Genomic DNA, 19,395 nt, shown 5'->3' with positions numbered 1-19,395 from the left:
AGAGGAAGTGTGGTGTGCTGGTTAAGCACGCTATTGGGAGTCAGGAGATACTGGTTCTAGTCCCAGATCTGCTGCTGAGTCACTCGGGGACCTTGCTCAAGTCATTTCACATCTGTGTTTCATCTTTCCTGTGGGTAAAGTTGGGTTAATATGTATCTAATAATGAGCTGATTCTGTGCCACTGAAATCAATGGAAGCTTTTCCTCTGACTCCAGTGATCAGGCCCTAAGTAAGTAATTGATGATGTTTTTGAAGTGAAATCCTGGTGCTATATAAATTTAAATTATTAGGCACTGTAAAATATTTCATTTTATTCTACCTATAAATTGCAATGGTTGTCTGACGTTTTTATATATAAATACAGAATGCTCCTGCCACTACTTAGCACCGACCTAATACTTTTGGGGTCTTCCAAGTTTTTTGTTTTTTTACAGACATTCATGAAACCCAACAACCACAATACAAGGTTGATAAACGCTATTATCCCCATTTTCCAGATGGAAATCTGAAGCAGAGCCACTTGCCCCAGGCCACGAAGAGGAGTCAGTGTTAGGATATGTTTACATTGGCGCTCGAGTAGGCATATCTGGGCTAGTTTTGATTGAGTTAGCATGCTAAGAATGGCAATGCAGCCATAGCAGGGCACAGGCATCGGGACGGGCTAGTTGCCCGAGTACGTACCTAGAGTTTCACACAGATTGTACTCGGGGCAGCTAACCCAGTCTGACACCCATGCAGTTGTGACATTATTGTAACTTTCCGCTCGCTAGCTTGATCGGATCTAGTGTAGGTATGTTGACCCGAGCTGGAAATTATACCTCCTGCTCCAGTGTAGACAGCCCCATCTTCTACTCTCTTTTCAAGTCTGAACTTAGTTGAAACTCACTTCTAATGTGTTTATTTGTTTAGATACAGAAAATGCTTTAATTTCTCACTTCCTTATATGTTAAAAATCAGCAAATTAACCCCCACCCCAAAAGAGCCCCTAAAAAGGAGAAGGGAGTAGGCGTGCGGGAGGGAGGGGGAGGTCCCAGCCAAGCCAACCAGCACTTCTGACAAGAAAACCAAGGGCCCCAAATCGGAGCCAGGGAGGAGGAGCATTCTGAAAACAATGATGACTTGATAGAATCTTGGTTTTACAACTCTCCTGGACTGGCAATGATTTACTTCCAGATGTGCCTGGCTTGCGTCACAGAGATGGGGTAGAATTATTAGTAACCCTGTTGGTTTACTAAACAAAGTTAACATTCCTCTCAAAGATTTAAAATAAGATTAGAATACTGTAATCATCATCATTCTGTAAGGGCAGCTTTTAAAACACAGACCAAATAAATACAATCATGGATTGAAACTGCACTCTGGGATTGGCTGCAACTCACTTTTTGGTGCAGGATTCCTTCCTTTCTCCTACTGATTACCTTTGTGATTATGTGTAGCTATCTCTGTTATAGTATCTCTCTGAACCATAGGCTTGTGAGAAGGAAGGAGATTGATAGATTACTCTCCCAGTAGGTTTAACCATAGTTTTAAGCATTTAAGCATAGTTTTAAGCATAATAATTACACTTAGCACTTACATTTTCAATAAGCTTCATGCTTTTTAACTAATTCTCACTGCACCCTTCTGAGGTAAGTGAATTGTGAAATCCCCATTTTAGGGATGAGGAAACTGAGACGTGGGACAAAGTGACAAGGCTGCATAGCAACTAGAAGTTAATGTCAGAGGATTAGAACTCAGGTGTTCCTGGCCTTGTGCTCAGTACCCTCTGCTTTGGTACAGAGATACAAGGGGATTCTTCTGTGTAATTTCCATCTTGGCTATGAGCCAAATGCTGTCTTCAGATACATGTATGTGATTTCAGCTACCCCAGTGATATGCTAATCTGACGGTGGAATTTGGTCTGATATCCATGTTATCAGGATTAGAATTTACCCCTTAAATTTTGTGCCAGGGCCTGATCAAAGCCCATTGAAATTCATGGGAGTCTTTCTACTCACTTCAATGGGTTCTGGACCTTGGCTTGTGGTTTATGCCTATAGAGCATTCTGGGCAGGGTTAGCGTTTTGTGTTTCAGATTTTAGGGTCTAACACTCTCAGTGGCTGAATCCCACAAAGAAATTTGTTGATTCAAGAGCTGCTTTCTCTGATTCATTCTCATCACATTGTTCCTGACTATTGGGTTCTCAGTCCCCCTGCTGTTCTAAAGGGGGAGACCCTCACAGCAACTCAAATGCTCAGATAAGACAAGTGAGATGTCTGCTGCAGTCTAAAGGCCAGAATTTGCAGCTCATGACAGTGAAATACTGACTGGCTCAAGCCAGGGATGGTGCAAGGTTCTCCATACAGTTCAGCACAGTTCATCTCAAACTTAACTTGCCACATCCCCTCCTGGCTATCTCCTGAGCTAGGACTCCCAACTGTGATATTAGACGGTGTATTTGTCCATCAGGTATTCAGCTGGTACTACCGAACTCTAGTATTTATGACCCAGACACTGCAATTTGGACAAAGAACTATTTGAACTTTTCCTATACTGCTTATGACCTCTCACTTCTGTGCTATACAAAGTCGTATGCTAAAAATGAAGCTCTGTGCCACTGAGCCCCTAGTTTTTAAATATTATGTTTAACATTATGCCACTAACTTTTTTCAAGGGCTTAACTCTCCTTGTAAGTGGCACACGGCAAGTAAAAAGGTAAGGCTTTAGCTGACTTCACTGAAAGGAAATGATCACTTATACTGCTGTCTGCTGAAGAGTATCAGCACTTTCGGTGATGACACTGAAGAGCCAAGCTTTTACCCTTTCACTGACGTCAATGGAAAGGTAAAACTGGTTTACACAGAAATAAACCAATAAGGCTGTACTGCATTATATAATTACTAAAAGTTAAGCTCTTTTGTTGCCTTTATTTATTAGTGACTCATATGGTCCCAGGACAGAACCCTCATTGCCTTTTTATGGCTTTGATTGTTCCTTCTTGAATGTGGAAGAAAAATGGATACATGATAATATAGAAGGGCTCAATCATACAGTCCTTAACCAGGCAAAATTCCCACTGAAGTCAAGGAGTGCAGGGTCAGATCTCTAATGGCAATCTCCTTTCCTAGGGATGATGGCCAAATGACTACTTCTGGTGCTTGTTATTTAACAAGTGCAATGACTTAATTATTTACTCAGTCTGTAGTTGATCACTTTTAATTCAAGCCAAAATTGCCACTTTTAATTCAAGCCAAAATTGCCAGATTAAAGTGAATAGAAAACCCGAAACTTAATTCCCAGGAGTTTAGAGATTTATTTTTTTTTCTAAGAAAGCAAATAGTTTAACTCCAAAGTTCTAGAAAGTTGTGTATTATTGTCTTTTCCCCACCTTTCTCCTGTAACTTTATACTGCATTCTGCTGGCTCTCTACAAAAGAGCAGAGTAAAAGGAATATCTGTCATAGGAATGAGGAGTTTGCTATAACCCCGCTCACAGCCTTGTCTGTTTTTCTTCAAATTTTCTATTGAGACTACCACTGGTGAGTAGGGTGACCAGTCAGCAAATGTGAAAAATCGGGACGGGGTGGGGTGTAATAGGAGCCTATATAAGAAAAAGACCCAAAAATCAGGACTGTCCCTATAAAATTGGGACATCTGGTCACCATACTGGTAGGCGCGCTAGTGGTCATTGATGTTCATGAGCAGCATGTCATGTAGACCTTGAGCAAGGTTAGACAATACCATGCTTAAAACAGCCACAGCTGCCTAAAGCCCTGGCTAAATTAGTGCTCCCACAATTGGTACCAGTGGAATTTTAGCACAGAATTCCGCACCGAAGTGTTGATAAGGTCATTGTAAACAGAGATCTCGCTAGCTCCTTTTTCCTATCGCAGATGTTCTTTTTAGCTTAGTGCCCATTAACTCGGCTCCTTTTGTGGATCCTCAGAAAAATGAAATATCAAGTTAGAAGAAGAAGAAAGAAGAAAAAAAGGTAAGTTTCATAGTGCCTCCTCTTTGGATACCGATCGTGGAACTTTAGGCATCACATGAGCCTTTTAAAATACAAGGCAGATGGACAATCCTTTCTAGGGGGCTTGTCTTCATTGCTAAAAAAGATACATTTTATTTTTTTATGTCAGGGTAACTAACGTGTGTAAGCTATCCTGAGGTAAAAACACATTGAAGACAAGGCACTTTAGTTTTACCACGAGGTAACTACATAAGGTCAACCCTAGGCGAGGATATAGTGCTGATTTCACCTAGCTTAACTTGTCGTAAAACTTACCTTGTATTCACTGTGTTTTTACATCAGGATAATTCACCTGCATTAGATACCACAAGGTAAAAAAAATGAACCTTTTTTTAGTAATTAAGACATGGCCTAGGTCTGACAGTCAGGCACCTTTCACAAACATTGTTTATGCTTAAAAGAAATTCAGAACAAAAGCCCCTTGGATTTAATGTTTGGAGGTAGAGCTGGGCTGCTTCTAAAGTCTCAGTAACCCCTATCCTCATTAAACCGTAAACCAGAAATGGGTGAGACTGCTATCTAAAATACGTTCATACACTTTGGGTAGAATCTGGATGTCATTTAGAACTGGTTAGATTCATCCATGTTCAGACAATTCAGTGCTAATGGCATTTACCTTATCATATGGTGCCACAAGACAAAGGAAAACTGTAGTGACTAGAGAGAGTGCTAAGTACTGACTAAATAAAAGCATATTAAATTAAAACAATTCTGTTATCAATATGGTGGTGGTCTCTCAGCAAGAGACCAACTTCCTAACAGTTTTCAGGAGAGCCAGTCTCATGACACAGAACAGGACGTGACTGGGCAGATTCTGTTCTTGGTTCTAACAGAGTAAATGCAGAATAACTCTACTAAAGTCATTAGAATTACTCTACATTTACTTTGGAGGAACTGAGATCAGAATCTGGCACAGGGGTTTTAATTCAGAAGTGACACTAAACTGCTGTAATTTACACCTTATTCCTGAACATCTGAGTAAAACCAGCTAAGACTCAGTGCATGGCAAGCCCACATGTAAATCTATATTGCACTAGCTTGCCATACTCTAATTGGCTGTGTGGATCCTGGTACCACACACTAAAAGTTCTATAGTGCACTTTGACATACTGCTGTCACTTCAGAACTTTTAGTGTGTGGTAGCAGGATCCACATGGCTAGTTAGTGTATGGCAAGCTAGTCCTCTGTAGCTTTTCACCCTGGCTGGCCGTGCACTAAATCTCTGTGTAGACAAGCCCTCACTCTTTACATTCTCACTCACTTACAAATAGGTACCCTAGACCCAGTTACAAATTGCCTCTAATTTTGGCCCACTAAGTCTAAGGAAATCTATATTAGTGTAATTGACTGGTTGGAGGAAAGGGGTGTAGAAGGAATAGGTGGTGGAATAGGTGGAATAGAAGGAGGTGGTAAAAAGGAGTATATTAAAATAGCAGGGCAGCCTATTGATCTGAGCAAATTTAAAGGTAGAGGGCCCACTCCTGTGGTGTATGTGCGCACACACACACACACACACACACACACACACACACACACACACACACACACACACACACACACTATACCGTGACCATATTCCAGACTAAAAGCACATAGTACCTTTTCAAGCCAGATGCTGGCTGTGCCATTTTGCGGATTGCTTAGAATTTTGAAAGTTTCATCTTCATTTCCTGATTCCACGGAAAAGTTTATGAACTTGAACTTCATCTCTTCATCCGCGTCTGTTGCTGTAATCGTTGTTATTAATGTACCTACTTCTGTATCCTCAGGAAAACTGAATGGCCCATACTGCATTTAAAAAGATGAAAGAGAAATCAAAGTTCTATTTTTTATTGTGCTACTGTTTTACACCTTCCCTCAGGTTACTTTTAGGTGCAGTAGAAGAAAAGAAGTTGGTATAAGACATGATGATTGCACCAGTGGTTATAAGTATAGGATGATTATTAGACAGTCTCTCTCTATTTAATATAGGATTGGTTTAACTAGGATTTGGTTTACCCGTATTATTTGCATTATTCCTATTATGATAGTGTCTAGAAGTCCTATTGTGCTCTGAGCTGTACAGCCATGTAAAGGAAATTATCCAGGCCCCAGTGATCTTACATATGAACATACCAAGTAGTTATAAAGGAAATGGAGGGGATGAGGGAAGAAGGAGGAGGTTACAGTAATATAAATATGTTGCATAGAGAAGCTATGTGCACAATTTGTAGGTAGCCAGTTTTTATATAAATGGTAAATAAGCATGGTAGTATCTTAAGTCCATACAAACTCTCCATTTTTTTTTTTTTAACTGTGACAGGTCTTTGACTCTCTAGCACTACGTATCTGAATTTATTTGTAAATGCCTTTGTTATTGTAACCTTAGAAATGGTAAATTAACATTTGTGATGAAGTGCCAGGTCTAATACATAGACATTAAGGGAAGGATTTTCAAAAACACTTATTAACTTAATTCCGCTCCCACTGAAGTCAGTGAGAGTTTTATCCTTGACTTAAATGGGAGCATAGTTAGGCCAACACTGAGCATGTTTGAAAATCCTACCCTTAACCTTTATTATATCTATCTACATATGGAAGTGATTAAGCTGCAGGGTTATTTGCATTATATTCAGTGCACCAGGGTGCCATGCTGTAAGATGTCAGCACTCCTTTGACAGCTAGCTATCAGAACAAAGTTTCCAACTCTGGTGTGTTAATCTTTGAATTCTGTCCCCACTGAGATCAAACATTGCACCTTCTATAATAAGAGCGACAACATCTTAACAGGGCTGATATCAATCAAGAGCACTTGGAATCGCTTCTGTGTTTTGTGCTGTGTTTATTTTACCCTTAAGCAACCCAGGGAAACATTGAAATTACAAGCAAAATCTGTTGTCATTCTTTTTGAAGTAGTACTCAGTTCATCAGGACCATTTGTGTGAAGTAAGCGAGCCTTTGCTTTTATAAAATAATGTTGCAATCAGTAAATAGGATGTTGTCAAAGCTGCTACAGTCAGTCAAAACTCTGACCTACGTTAAAAGTTTCATGAGTCGCTTCTCAGTGTTTTACCAATTCTTTGTCTCTATACACCCAATTCAGTGTTGTTAATGCTCATAATTTTATTGAGAGTCTTGCGATATCTGGTGGTCTGCTTATAGCTCAGCTCCTAGAGACAGGTGATTATGTGACAATCTCAGCCTTTATTTAAAAAAATATGAAGAGTATGTTTTTTGCTCTTTTATATGTGGAGAAAAGCTTAAAACTGTGACTGGAGTGTTACCTCCTACAAATTCAAAATTTAGAAAGGGGAAAAAAAGAGCCGCATCTTTATTTTTTCTAAATTTTGTGGCTTTTTAAGATAATCTCCTGATTTGCGGGGCCAGACTCATGGTTTTTGAACATCTGCTGTTGTCAGTACTGTAACTCCCTGTGCACGGAACTACCCCTACATGCACACACCCTGCTCTTCTAAGAGGTTTATGGGTGTTCCCTTCATTATCACTTCTGCGATGAGTAGGGGAGGAGAACAGTATCTCGAATTGGAGAATACAGACGTGTACACACCAACACAAGTAGACACCAACTATCTATGCATACACACACACACACACACATATGCAGGAACCCACACACACATACATCCACATGCACACCTGCATATACAGCCCAACCATACAGACACGAAGCTAACAAACTAACTACATGCTGCTAGTCAAAAATGCATCCTCACTTGAATGCAACAATCCAAAACTGCAGACACCTTTTATAAATACACCAATACACATGTACAAGACACAAATAAAACCATGCACAAACACAAGCCCGCACCTACCCACCCATGCACAAATATATGCATCCATGCACGCACACACCTATTCACAAACACAAGCATGCATGCATATACCTACCCATGTGTGCCCCTGCATGGACATTGCATGGACATTGGTTTGTGTTCCTTCATTAATACCTAGACTACATTTTTATCTTTCTTGCTTGGACTGTTGAATCTAATGTGCTCTGGATTCCTTTCATCAATAGAACTGAGGGGAGAATACAGCATGTGTCTTTACAGTGCTGTAATATTCATCACTTTGTGGATGTCTTTAAGACCATACCATATCTTCCCAGTTACTGATCTACACGTATTGTAAATCACTCGCATACTGTGTAAGAGGGTCACCTTTGTCTGTGAGAATACAGGAGGGCTGTCATTTACATCCACAACTTTAATGAAGACTGTACAAGTGCTGCTGAGACCTGGAAACAAACACAAAGGATTTTTTCAGATTTCTTGATCAAAGTAAATATTTGATGCAGAAGTAGCTATTCTGTAATGGAAGGATGTCTGGGATGACTGGTACAGAGTCAGCAATATTGTGCTTTTGAGAGGAGATGATAATCTTGTTTATATTCAGGGCCTGATCTGAATCTGAAGACTACAGAAGCCAGGACAGCAAAGTCTGGGTGCTGTGTGTAGACATCATAAATGGGAGTTGAAATAGCAGTTCCTTAATTCCAGAATTGTCTGTATTTCAATGTGTGGGCACACAAATATAAAAAAATTATCTAAAACATATGACACACCGATTCACTTTAAAAATAACCTTTCACTCCCTCTCTTCTGTATCCCAGCCATTCCAGTATGAAACCCTGCCTCCCCCTCAGTTGTACGGTATGTCTCTAGTGCATGTGATCACTCACAAGAGTTCAGGGACTATTTTTTTTTCTCCAGGGGTTGCAATGTGTTTAACACTATAATCTGCATGTGGGAGGGAGCAAGATACCTTGGTTAGCAGATGAGACTGAGACCAGATTCTCAGCTGGTTTAAATCAACAGAGCTCCATTCACTTCACTGGGGTTACACCAATTTACAGTAGCTGAGAATCTGGCTCTTGAATTCTAGTCCTGGCTCTGGCACCTTGTACAAAGTGTTAATAATACTCATTTCTTTCCCAAGGAGGCAGGAGGTTAATTTCACTGGAGAGAGACTGAAACTTTACAATCCAGCCTGAGTAAGGTGCAGTGCAGAGCTGTGCCAGGAACCAAACTAAGGGCTTGTCTATACTTATGCGCTGGTTCAGCGGCAGGCAATCGAACTTCTGGGTTCGATTTATCGTGTCTTGTCTGGACGCGATAAATAGAACCCAGAAGTGCTCCCCGTCGACTCCGGTAATCCTGCTCGGCGCGAGGAGTACGCGGAGTCGACGGGGGAGCCTGCCTGCCACGTCTGGACCGCGGTAAGTTCGAACTAAGGTACGTCGACTTCAGCTACGTTATTCACGTAGCTGAAGTTGTGTACCTTAGTTCGAATTGGGGGGTTAGTGTAGACCAGGCCTAAGACTCTGACAGACAGCCTGACCTGTGCTTGGCTCCTGGAGAGGGTCAACTGTGGAAGTCCTTTTATTGGTATAGCTTATTGTTCCCTCCCGTACAGCTCAGCTGGGGCAGTCCTCAGGCTCCTCTCACTACTTCTGCCTGCCATCTGCCCACTCCCAACCCATCTCTTCAGCCTAGCAGCAGCTGCTTTTCCTCCCACCCCTTCACACAGTCTGGCAATGCCAGTACCCAGTTTGGGGACAAACAGACGCTTCTTATTCTTTGCACGGGTGTACTACCAGACTCATAAGTGGCTTTTAGTATTTGTAAAGTGCTTTGAGATCCTCCCATAAAATGTTATAGAAACGACAAGTGTTGCAGTTGCTAAGCTGCACCCCGTGACTTAAACCAGCAGGTTCAGGAGCTCCAATGGTGCTGTGTCACTGGGTGATCGCTAAATAATCATCTCAATTCATGATAGTGGACCACATAACAAATTTGTATCCAGAATGTGAATGCCACAGCTACTGTCTGACTAAATATTTACATGTAGGAGACCTACTATATTGAGCAGTTTCCCAAAAACGGCAATTGTTTTTGGACTTATTGAATTTCACTTCTGGAAAGTGATGCATGTTGTGACAATTTCATGCCATCTGCAATTTGATCAATGTATTTAACTGAGGGAGTGTTTTTGTTTTAGGTGAGGTATTTTGTTTTGTTTTTTTACATTGGGCACTGCAACAGGTTAATAACAAATCACTGCTCAGACCCCATGATCCTTCAGAAAACATACCCCCTTCAGTCCCAGCAAGATCTGCTGCGAGAACAAGGAGGTGATAGTACTTTGCAGCATTGGTCTTCAGTTCGGAATCCTGTAATGTTATCACTCCACTGTCTTTCCCAATATGAAATAAAAAGCCTTCTGACACTTGAGGCTCCTGGCTCAATATCTCATAAGCAATTTTAGCATTGTTGGTCTTTGGGTCATCAGCATCTTCTGCTTTTACTGTGATAATCTCACTCCCTGCATGCAGAGAAACATCACCAGTTACCAGTGAATAAAGGAACTATAAACACAGCAATTAAAAAAATGACTTTTTAAAGCAGTGATTTATTTGTCATTTCAACTCTTCAGTTAGCATAAGAGATGAGCCTAAGTTGCAACATTTAGAACCAGATCCAAACTTTCCCCAAGATCAGTGTGTTTTGATCTGCAGTTTGGAGCAATTTCTTCTTAATATACAGGATTCAGTGAATATGTTGGCACATTATATCTTCACAGGAATATAACCAAAACAAGAAACTCGACAAAAGGACATTTTGGAACATGCCCATTTTAGGTAATATTAGTACAGGCAGGTACCATTTTAGGTAATACAGTTGCCAAATTTTCCCATAATTAAATTACAAAGGTTTTCATTTCCCTTTTTTACTAGTCCTATTGGTTTATATTTAATTTTTATGTTTTAAGGTGAATACAAGATTCACAAAGTGTTTAGTTTGCCATAACCCACTTCTTGATGGTGCTCACGTGGTGGCTTAAGGGAACAAGCACTCCCCTTTGAATGCAAGGGGACTGGGTTCAAATGCTCTCCTTGCATTTTATTTTAGGTCAGACTAGAGGATCCTAATGGCCCTTCTAATGGCCTTAAAAATCTATGACCCTCTGAATTATACCTCCTGCCTCTTGTGCAGGCAACGCTCTCACTGAAGTCTTACTTTGTAAGTAAGAACTGCATGACTGGGCCGGGGGTAGAGAATGGTCATCTTATCAGTATTGCTTCCACCCACATGTTGGCCACCATCAGCATTTTGCTTCCTGTGATGCCACAGATAGACAACTCTCACCTTTGGCTGTGTTCTCCTCAAGTTCTACCTGATAAATCTCCTGGGAGAATACTGGCCCATTGTCGTTCTCATCCATCACTGTTAGCAGGAGCTCTAGTGGCTCATTGTACAGCATTCCATCCTTGTTCTCGGCAAAAATCTCAATCTCATACTGACAATGTTCAAATGAATTCACAAGAAAATTTATAATTAACCTAAGATTTAATCAACTTTATTCATTTAATAGAACTTAACATTTATATTTGCCCTTTTGGAAAAGTCCTACTCAGTGCAATGGGGATAGAACCAATATGCTTCTGTAAAAATTATATGGGAGTTCTATAGAAATTACTCTGTCTATAGAATTCAATAGAGAATGAGATGCTTTCTTTAAGATTTTTAAGCCATGCTATAGACTATCATAGCAGAGATATAATTCTGTGAGAAATTATATAGACTGGTTACCATTCTCTATTACACTGTATAGAACTTTTCTATGAAACTTCTTATAGGTTACATAGGGCCTAATTTTGCACTACTTAATCTGGCAAATCTCCTATTGAAACCAATGGGAGTTCTGCTGAAGAGAAGAGTGTAGGACTGGACCCGTAATATTTAACATTCTCTCCCCTTTCCTGCGCTACAGATTGTCCCTCCAGCTAGGGGAAGTGATCCATATGAAATTAATTCTTATGAAACTCTGTGCTGCATATGAACCATGACAGTGGGTACTATAAACAGCTGAGTTACCAGCACAGTCTCACTTGGAAACTAAGCTTTACCAAAACATGTTAATCTTCGGTCATATCCGGAACATGAGACTTTGTCCCATGAGCTAATCATTTCTGGATTAGCATGCCTCTGAAAGACAGCGCCAAAATTTCATTCTATTTATAAACTATGCAGACAAGTATTGATCAAGGTTCAAATTACAGTATGATAAAGTGGTTTGTTTGTTTTTTGTAACAGGTCTTTAGACCCTCACTTCATTGGACATGGTGCTCTCAGCTTTATACGTTCCAGGGATAAGAATCTAGAGTTTGAAGGTAAAACTTGTCGTCTTTCTACCATCAGTGATACTTTAGAAACCCAAATGCCAACTTGCAGGCTTTCCAACTATATGGAAGGTCCAGGCCTCCTGCTATAAATACTAGGGCCATATGTTCCCTTAATACAGAAAAATCAGCAGACTATGTTCTGAATAATCCCCTTGCCAAAGTGTGACCTGTGGCATTGTGGTCAGGACATTGCCTCCTATTAACATGTAGGCCAAAACTGTGCAGACAATAGTGTCCAAATCCTTGAGTCCAGCCATGTTCCACTTGGCTCAGGATCCGCATTCAAACACCTCATGATACCCCAGCTGACTGCTGGGAGCAAATTCAGAAGGGACCCCAAAGGCCAATTACAGCCAGGGATTTCTTGAGAATAGCCGTGCTCAATCCAGGCCCCCCTTGCTTCAGGAATGCCCCCAAACAACCATCTATACTCTCTATCCCAGATGGGGACTCTTTGTACAACATAGGCCAAAATCTGGCTCTGTTCTTCTCAGTGGGCCAAAGCCTGAGGTCCTTACTCAAACCTCATTCAGGTAAATAAATGCCTGTTGATAGTAATGACATTTGGCAGAACCACGACTGAATACAATCTGGCTGAAGATCTTAAGATTTAGCCCACTGGGAACAACTACATGAACAAGCAGAGGTCAGAGTGATACTGGCATACAAAGACAGACCGTATTAATGCAGTCCATTGTATTTGGATGAAAGAAAAACAAAATACTGGCTTATTTATATTTGGGAGTTTGCTGAAGGTGGAGTATAAAGATGTTCGAGGTGCACTGGTGTAAACAATAGCAGAGCCTATCACTAATGAGCGAGGAAAGCTAGTCTAGGGGATAGGAAACTGTAGGTTTAACTCCTGGTTCAACTACAGACTTCCTATATGAACTTGGGCAAGTCACTTAATCTAGCCCATGCCTTATTTCCCTATCTATCTGTAAAATGGGGATAATAGTACTTCCCTACCTCCCAGTGATGAGGGCCATATAAGTACATAAATAGATAGATTCTAGTTGCATGGTTCTAACTGCATGGTTCTAACTTTAAGGTTCTGTTTCACATACATGCAGGTTTGTTAATGAATAAGTATCTAGTGAATTTTCTCGTTAGTCAAATCTTCAAGTGCTAATTAAGGGTTGGGTACTGAAACTTTGGATTTATTAAGCTAAACTCCCTAACTGATCGTTATATTCATACGTACCTCTGCTTGGCTTTCTCTGTCCAGTGCTCGTGTCACATAGATATTCCCTTCTAGGTCAATTGAAAAAAGGCCTTGAGGGAAGCTCTCCTTCAGATAGTAATGGACTTCTCTGCTATTCCAGTTAACCTGGAATCAAGGGGACAGACAGCCACAGAAATGACAAGTATTCCAAATTTCACAGGAAATGGCAATAAAATAAGAAAGGCTCCATCTCCAGAATGTGCGCCGATGAAACAAGTTGGTGGTCTCAGTTCAGTCCTAGTGGACAAGAGATCACCCATAGTCACTATCACAATGATCACTAATTGGCATATTTGTTGGCAGTCTGAGAAGAGAAACAAGAGATTGACTATACATAGAAAATGAACTGCCTTCTCACCCTATAAGTCTTCCATTCAGATCTGTGTTGAGGCATATTGGCAGAGCAGCATGGGGTTGTTTGCACAGTTTCCCTGTTTGATGGATAAATGGAGGCTGTTGATCTCTGGAGTTACCAGCCCAGCACCTTTCTTTAAAATTATGTTCATTTTTTAAAAGGCAGTCATGGGGGCGTGTAACAAGCAGCATTGCTCTGACACCTAGACAACGTGTAGTATCTGTCTTTAAAGCAGCTGTGGTTGGAAATTGTGCCATGATACTTTGCCACAAGAGATTTTAAAAACAATTTATATTATCTGCAAGTGCTGTACAGATGTAGCCTGCTGGCTACAGCATAGTTCTGGGAATCAAGAGAATTGGACTCTATCCTCAATACTGTCAGATTATCGTATGGCCTTTGGCAAGTCACTCAGGGCCTGATTTTTCAAGGCTGAGCAGCTCCCATTGACTTTAATTAGATTTATGAGTCTTCATCACCTCTAAAAATCAGGTCTTCCCTAGCCCCTATGCCTCTGTTACTGTGAAATAGGCAGTAGTTGCCTACCTGCCCTTTGGAGTGCTGCAAGGCTTAAATACTTAATGTTTGTAAGTGTACTTTGAGATCCTTCAGTGACAAGCACTATAAGGTTATATCATTGTTAGTCAGGCTGCAGACAAGAGATGGCAAATGTCCACTGTACCCCACTCAACATTTATATCCATTAAATTCAAATGGCTAATAATGCTTTGATCGCTGGATGCTAAAAATAACTGAAATTCTTATAAAGCTTTGGGACAGGTTTCCTTGTAGTTCTATGGTATAATCTGTACATCCTCTCAAGCCAAAGCAGAATCAAATCAGCGAAAGATTTGCCTGGCATCCTTTAGCAGACTGAAAGTTAAATCACTTCAGATTGATTTAAATCCAAAATTAAATTACTAGAGCTAAAAAGATCTGCAATATAATACCAGCAAAAAGTGATAAACTGTCTTAGGCCAGATATTATAAGGGAAAGTGGACAAGCAAACTCAGAGCAATTTTTTACTGTTGCCATAGAAATGTTGTAGATACAAACACTTTTGTTTAGACTGCACAGCCCTGGTAAAATATTACCTGTCAGTTGTTTTTACAAGCATAAACCCTTTCAGCTCCATGGGTGCAGAACAGTTCCTAACAAGGAGAAAGTGGAATGGTAACTCTTATAAATGGGATGTGTGTAATGCTTCATCAAGTCTCAAAATAACGGGAGAAGCCATTATGGAGGCCGTATTCTAATTTAAACATCCATTTATTTATGCTAGCACTAATGTTTCTTGGATGACTTTGTTTAGCTTTCATGCTTCTTAACCCATATGATTCTATTCCCAAACTATGTACATGGAGTTGTGTGGCTGAACGCTCCCTTACTGCATTTCTTGACTAGCCACCAGAGGAGAGTAGGAGAGACAGTGCAGTCTGTGAGCAGTGTTTAAAATAAGAATGTTATTTTAAGCAACTTTTTTTTACACTCTTCATCTGTTCATTCCTGAGGGATTCCCTTCAGAGTTCCAGTAAACAGAACCACAGCAGGTTTCTGTCCATACATTACACAGCAACAGCGCTGCATTTCTGGAAGTGCTGGAATGGGGAGAGCTTTACAGGAAATCAGGCAGGGTTGGATGAAGAAAGCTGGGGAAATCCAACAGTGATATCAGCTATTGTGTGTGTAAGGGTATGAATGGCAAACACTGGTGTTGAGCTTTGACACTTTGATAAATAGATATGGCAGTCTGAAAAACCAATGGTGTTTAATACTATGGCATGGATGAAGCACACATCCATCAGTCATCACTTTAAGATCACAGAACAAGAACCCTTTTCAGTACTCCTAATTAAACTCAGCCTACTGCCATGATGGTTTTACTTGGGCTTTTTAGCTTTTTGACCACAACAATCCTTTCATAAGGAAGCTACACTCCATGGCTGCAGTCTGTAAGTGCACGTGTAAGTAATATTATTGAGTTCACTGGGACTATTCATATACCCAAGGTTGCTCACATGCATAAGAGTTTGTAGGATCAAAGCCTATCCTACTAATGCAGGAGAGCGCTCAGAAATCGTTCTAAGGGGTGTGATGTTAATTCAGCCAAGTAACATGAATTTGAAAAATCTGCTTCCTTGACTCACCTTTGAAATCTTCTTTGGATAAGTTACATTTAGGTGTTCTTGAAGGAGAACGGGACTTGGGGTTATCCAGGTGTTCTCCACAACTGCAATTTCAACGTTCGCTAATGCACGATATCCCAAAGACTGATTTCCTAGGTCTTTAACTTGCACAACTAGTTTATAATTGCTGACCTGGGATGAGTCTAGCAAAGAGCTACCTGCAAATAAAGAGAATTTTGTCAAATACATTTTTATATCCTTTAGCAGAAACATAAAAACTGGACGGGGGACATGAAAACTGGCCCCCTCTTCTTTGGTAGGTTAGGCCAAACAACTAGGCCAGTTAGTTTGCAGTGGGGGTCAGGGATTCTGTGGGTTCCTATATCCTACCCGCCCATGACTCACACTAACTTCAGCTTTGCCATTCCCACAAAGTCAGGGGTAGACGTGCCGCCTCTGCTTCCCCTGCGGGTGATAAGTGGGAAGTACATTGTATCCCTGATATCATCTTTTGTCACTGGTAGTGGTGGGATATTTTCTGTTAAATCTTCTCTCAAAGGTGGTTTCTGCTGCTGAAAGCCACAGGAAGCAGTATTGCCTGGGGCAGACCATCCAAGAGCCGCAGACTGTAGAAGAACCAGCCAAGGGAGGGAGATGATGTGTTTGGACTCCCTGGGGAGGGATGTGGCAAGGAGGTAGGTGAAAGGGAAAAATGAGAGTTGGAGCCAGGGAAGAATTCAAGGTGAATCACCCATTCTGCTCAGGGCTGGGTGGCAATTCTGCTTTGACCTGAATTTGCCATCACTTACCTGCAATGTGTTCCACAAATTTCCCATGACAGACTAACTGTGCTGTCTGCGATGTAGCACATGACTTCATCCCATTGCAGAAAGTCAGGATAAAGGGCTTCCAGTGGCTCTCATTAGGACTATCCTGTTCCTGCTCATTAGGGCCCATTCACCCACTTCTGCCACATCTTTAGCGGTATTGGGTCCTAGGGTCTTTGGCCCCCACCATCCATTGGTGTGATGTTGGCTGCTCACACTCTAGTGCTGAAGGGGGTTGATGTCAATTTGCTTCATGCAGACCAACAGCTTTGCGGGAAAATAACTTCAGGATGTTTCTCACTGTAGTGTAGCCCTGGCTGGGGCATGTCACACGCTTCCCCACATTACTCTTCTTTAACCGAAAACCACCATTCCCTCCTTCCCTAATTCTTGTCACAAACCCACACTCCAGATCTGAACCCATTCATTATTACCTTACCACCACCCCAGTCAGGGCCGGCTCCAGCGTTTTTGCTGCCCCAAGCGGCGGCAAAAAAAAAAGCCGCGATCGGCAGCACTTCGGCGGCAGCTCTACCACTGCCGCTTCATTCTTCAGCAGCAATTCAGCGGTAGGTCCTTCCCTCTGAGAGGGCCTGAGGGACCCGCAGCTGAATTGCCACCGAAGACCCGGACGTGCCGCCCCTTTCCGTTGGCCGCCCCAAGCACCTGCTTGCTGCACTGGTGCCTGGAGCCAGCCCAGTCTACGTGCGAATGAGTCCCCCTTGCTGGGATGGCAGGGAAGTATGGAGCAGGTTATGGAGAGGAGACATTCACATATTGACTCTTGGGCCTTTTAGTAAGGGCTGGCTTTGCACGGGCTCCCAGATTTACTTTAAACAGCCCTTCCCGCTTTACAGATCTGTCAAGTTGGACATGAGGGTCTAAACCCTCAAGCGATCCCAACCAAAAGCAGCCAATACTCAAAAGGGCTGCCCCTGAGTGCTTGAGTGAAGCAGGATGTGAATCCAAGGAGCAGTACTGTTAGGGTTCCTGGGGAAAGGCAGAGGTCCCACACCAGAGGCCCTAAGGCAAGGATCTCAAACTCAAATCACCAGGAGGGCCACATGAGGACTAGTACATTTAGGGTTACCATACGTCCGGATTTCCCCGGACATGTCCTCCTTTTGTGTGCTAAAAATAGCGTCCGGGGGGAATTTGTAAAGCACTCACAATGTCCGGGATTAGCAGAGAGTGGCTGGGAGGGCTGCAGGGAAGTCCTGGGCTGGACTCAGGAGCAGCTGTAGAGGAGCCGGATCCGCCCTGCATTCTGAGCCAGCAGCTCCCTTGCAGCCCAGTCCAGCAACACTGTGCAGGGCCAGACCGGGTTTTGTTGTGCAGGGCCAGACCGGGTTTTGTTGTGCAGGGGAGCTCAGCCACGTGTCCGGCTCGGCTGCACAGAGCCCAACACTCTGTTCTGAGCAGCAGGGTAAGGAGGTCAGGGGGCAGGAAGGTTCTGGAGGTGGAGGTCAAGAAACGGGGGGGGCTTTTTGGGGGGAGTGGAGAAAGTTTTGGGCAGTCAGGGTACAGGTAGGGGGTAGGGTCCTGGGGGGCAGTTGGGGGGGGTCTTAGGAGGGGGCAGTTAGGGGACAAGGAGCGGGGGGGGGTAGGGGGCTGGGAGTTCTGGGGGGGAGCTGTCAGGGGGCAGGAGTGGAGAGAGGGATCGGAGCAGTCAGGGGACAGGGAGCAGAGGGGTTTAGATGGGTTGGGAGTTCTGGGGGGGGCTGTCAGGGGGCAGGAGTGCGGAGAGGGATCGGAGCAGTCAGGGGACAGGGAGCAGAGGGGTTTAGATGGGTTGGGAGTTCTGGGGGGGGGCTGTCAGTGGGTGGGGAGTGGTTGGATGGGGCGTGGGAGTCCCAGGGGTCTGTCTGGGGGTGGGGGTGTGGATAAAGGTTGGGGCAGTCAGGGGACAAGAGGCAGGGAGGCTTAGATAGTCCTGGGGGGCAGTTAGGGGCAGGGGTCCCAGGAGGGGGTAGTCAGGGGACAAGGAACGGGGGGAGGGTTGGGAGGTATGGGGGGGGCGGGAAGTGGGAGGGGCAGGGGCGGGGCTAGGGCGGGGCTCCTCCCGTCCTCTTTTTTGCTCGCTGAAATATGGTAACCCTAAGTACATTGGCCCGAGGGCCGCATCACTGACACCTTTTCATATAAAGATACAAAAGCCCCCCCTCCTCCGCCCCAGCCCCGCCCGCACTCCACCCCTTCCATGAGGCCCTGCGCCTACCCCGCCTCTTCCCATCCCTTCCCCAAAGTCCCCACCCCCAATTCCGCCCCTCCCTGCCCCATTCCATCCCCTTCCCCAAATCCCCACCCCTGCTCCGCCTCCTCCCCTGAGCGCTAAGCGCCTGGAGGTAGGCAGAGGAGCGGGGACACGGCACACTGGGGGGGAGGGGCCAGCGGAGGAGGGGAGCTTGGCAGCCGCAGGAAATAACTCTGGAGGGGGCGGGGAGCTTGGAGGGCCACAGCAAATAGCGGCCCGTGTGTTTGAGATCCCTGTCCTAAGGCTTATCTCAGATTGCGTTTTCAGTAGGAAAAATAATAGGACTAGGAGTCAAATAAATGAATAAATAAATAAAAATGGAAGTTCCTCAGCCTGCTTCCCCTGGTCTCTGTTTTAAGGAGGCTGTGTTCCATAACTAAACTCTTTTTAGCACAATGAAAGTCAATTCC

At 43.1% G+C, this 19,395-nt stretch overlaps 1 protein-coding gene and 1 long non-coding RNA gene across 3 annotated transcripts in view; one reads left to right on the top strand and one right to left on the bottom strand.

Moving 5' to 3' along the window:
- The window catches only part of CDH16 (cadherin 16), a 67,897-nt gene that overhangs the window by 23,709 nt on the left and 24,793 nt on the right, over positions 1 to 19,395 (bottom strand). For both annotated transcript variants that reach the window (XM_005310892.4, XM_065567239.1), the window contains exons 7-12: positions 15,926 to 16,122; positions 13,402 to 13,527; positions 11,161 to 11,311; positions 10,106 to 10,336; positions 8,173 to 8,249; positions 5,609 to 5,797 (exon numbers count right to left, since the gene is read on the bottom strand). In XM_005310892.4, the coding sequence (XP_005310949.3) occupies positions 5,609 to 5,797; positions 8,173 to 8,249; positions 10,106 to 10,336; positions 11,161 to 11,311; positions 13,402 to 13,527; positions 15,926 to 16,122 (971 nt within the window). The remainder of the gene's footprint in view (positions 1 to 5,608; positions 5,798 to 8,172; positions 8,250 to 10,105; positions 10,337 to 11,160; positions 11,312 to 13,401; positions 13,528 to 15,925; positions 16,123 to 19,395) is intronic.
- Positions 1 to 19,395, top strand: part of LOC135975625 (uncharacterized) — an 86,272-nt gene that overhangs the window by 50,190 nt on the left and 16,687 nt on the right. Inside the window, exon 2 of the long non-coding RNA XR_010592599.1 lies at positions 12,109 to 12,185. This is a non-coding gene — a long non-coding RNA (uncharacterized LOC135975625). The remainder of the gene's footprint in view (positions 1 to 12,108; positions 12,186 to 19,395) is intronic.

This window comes from Chrysemys picta, chromosome 14, assembly GCF_011386835.1.
Source record: "Chrysemys picta bellii isolate R12L10 chromosome 14, ASM1138683v2, whole genome shotgun sequence".
Lineage (NCBI taxonomy): Eukaryota > Metazoa > Chordata > Testudines > Emydidae > Chrysemys > Chrysemys picta.
The sequence above is the reverse complement of the archived record's forward strand: the minus strand, read 5'-3'. Positions and strand labels throughout refer to the sequence as shown.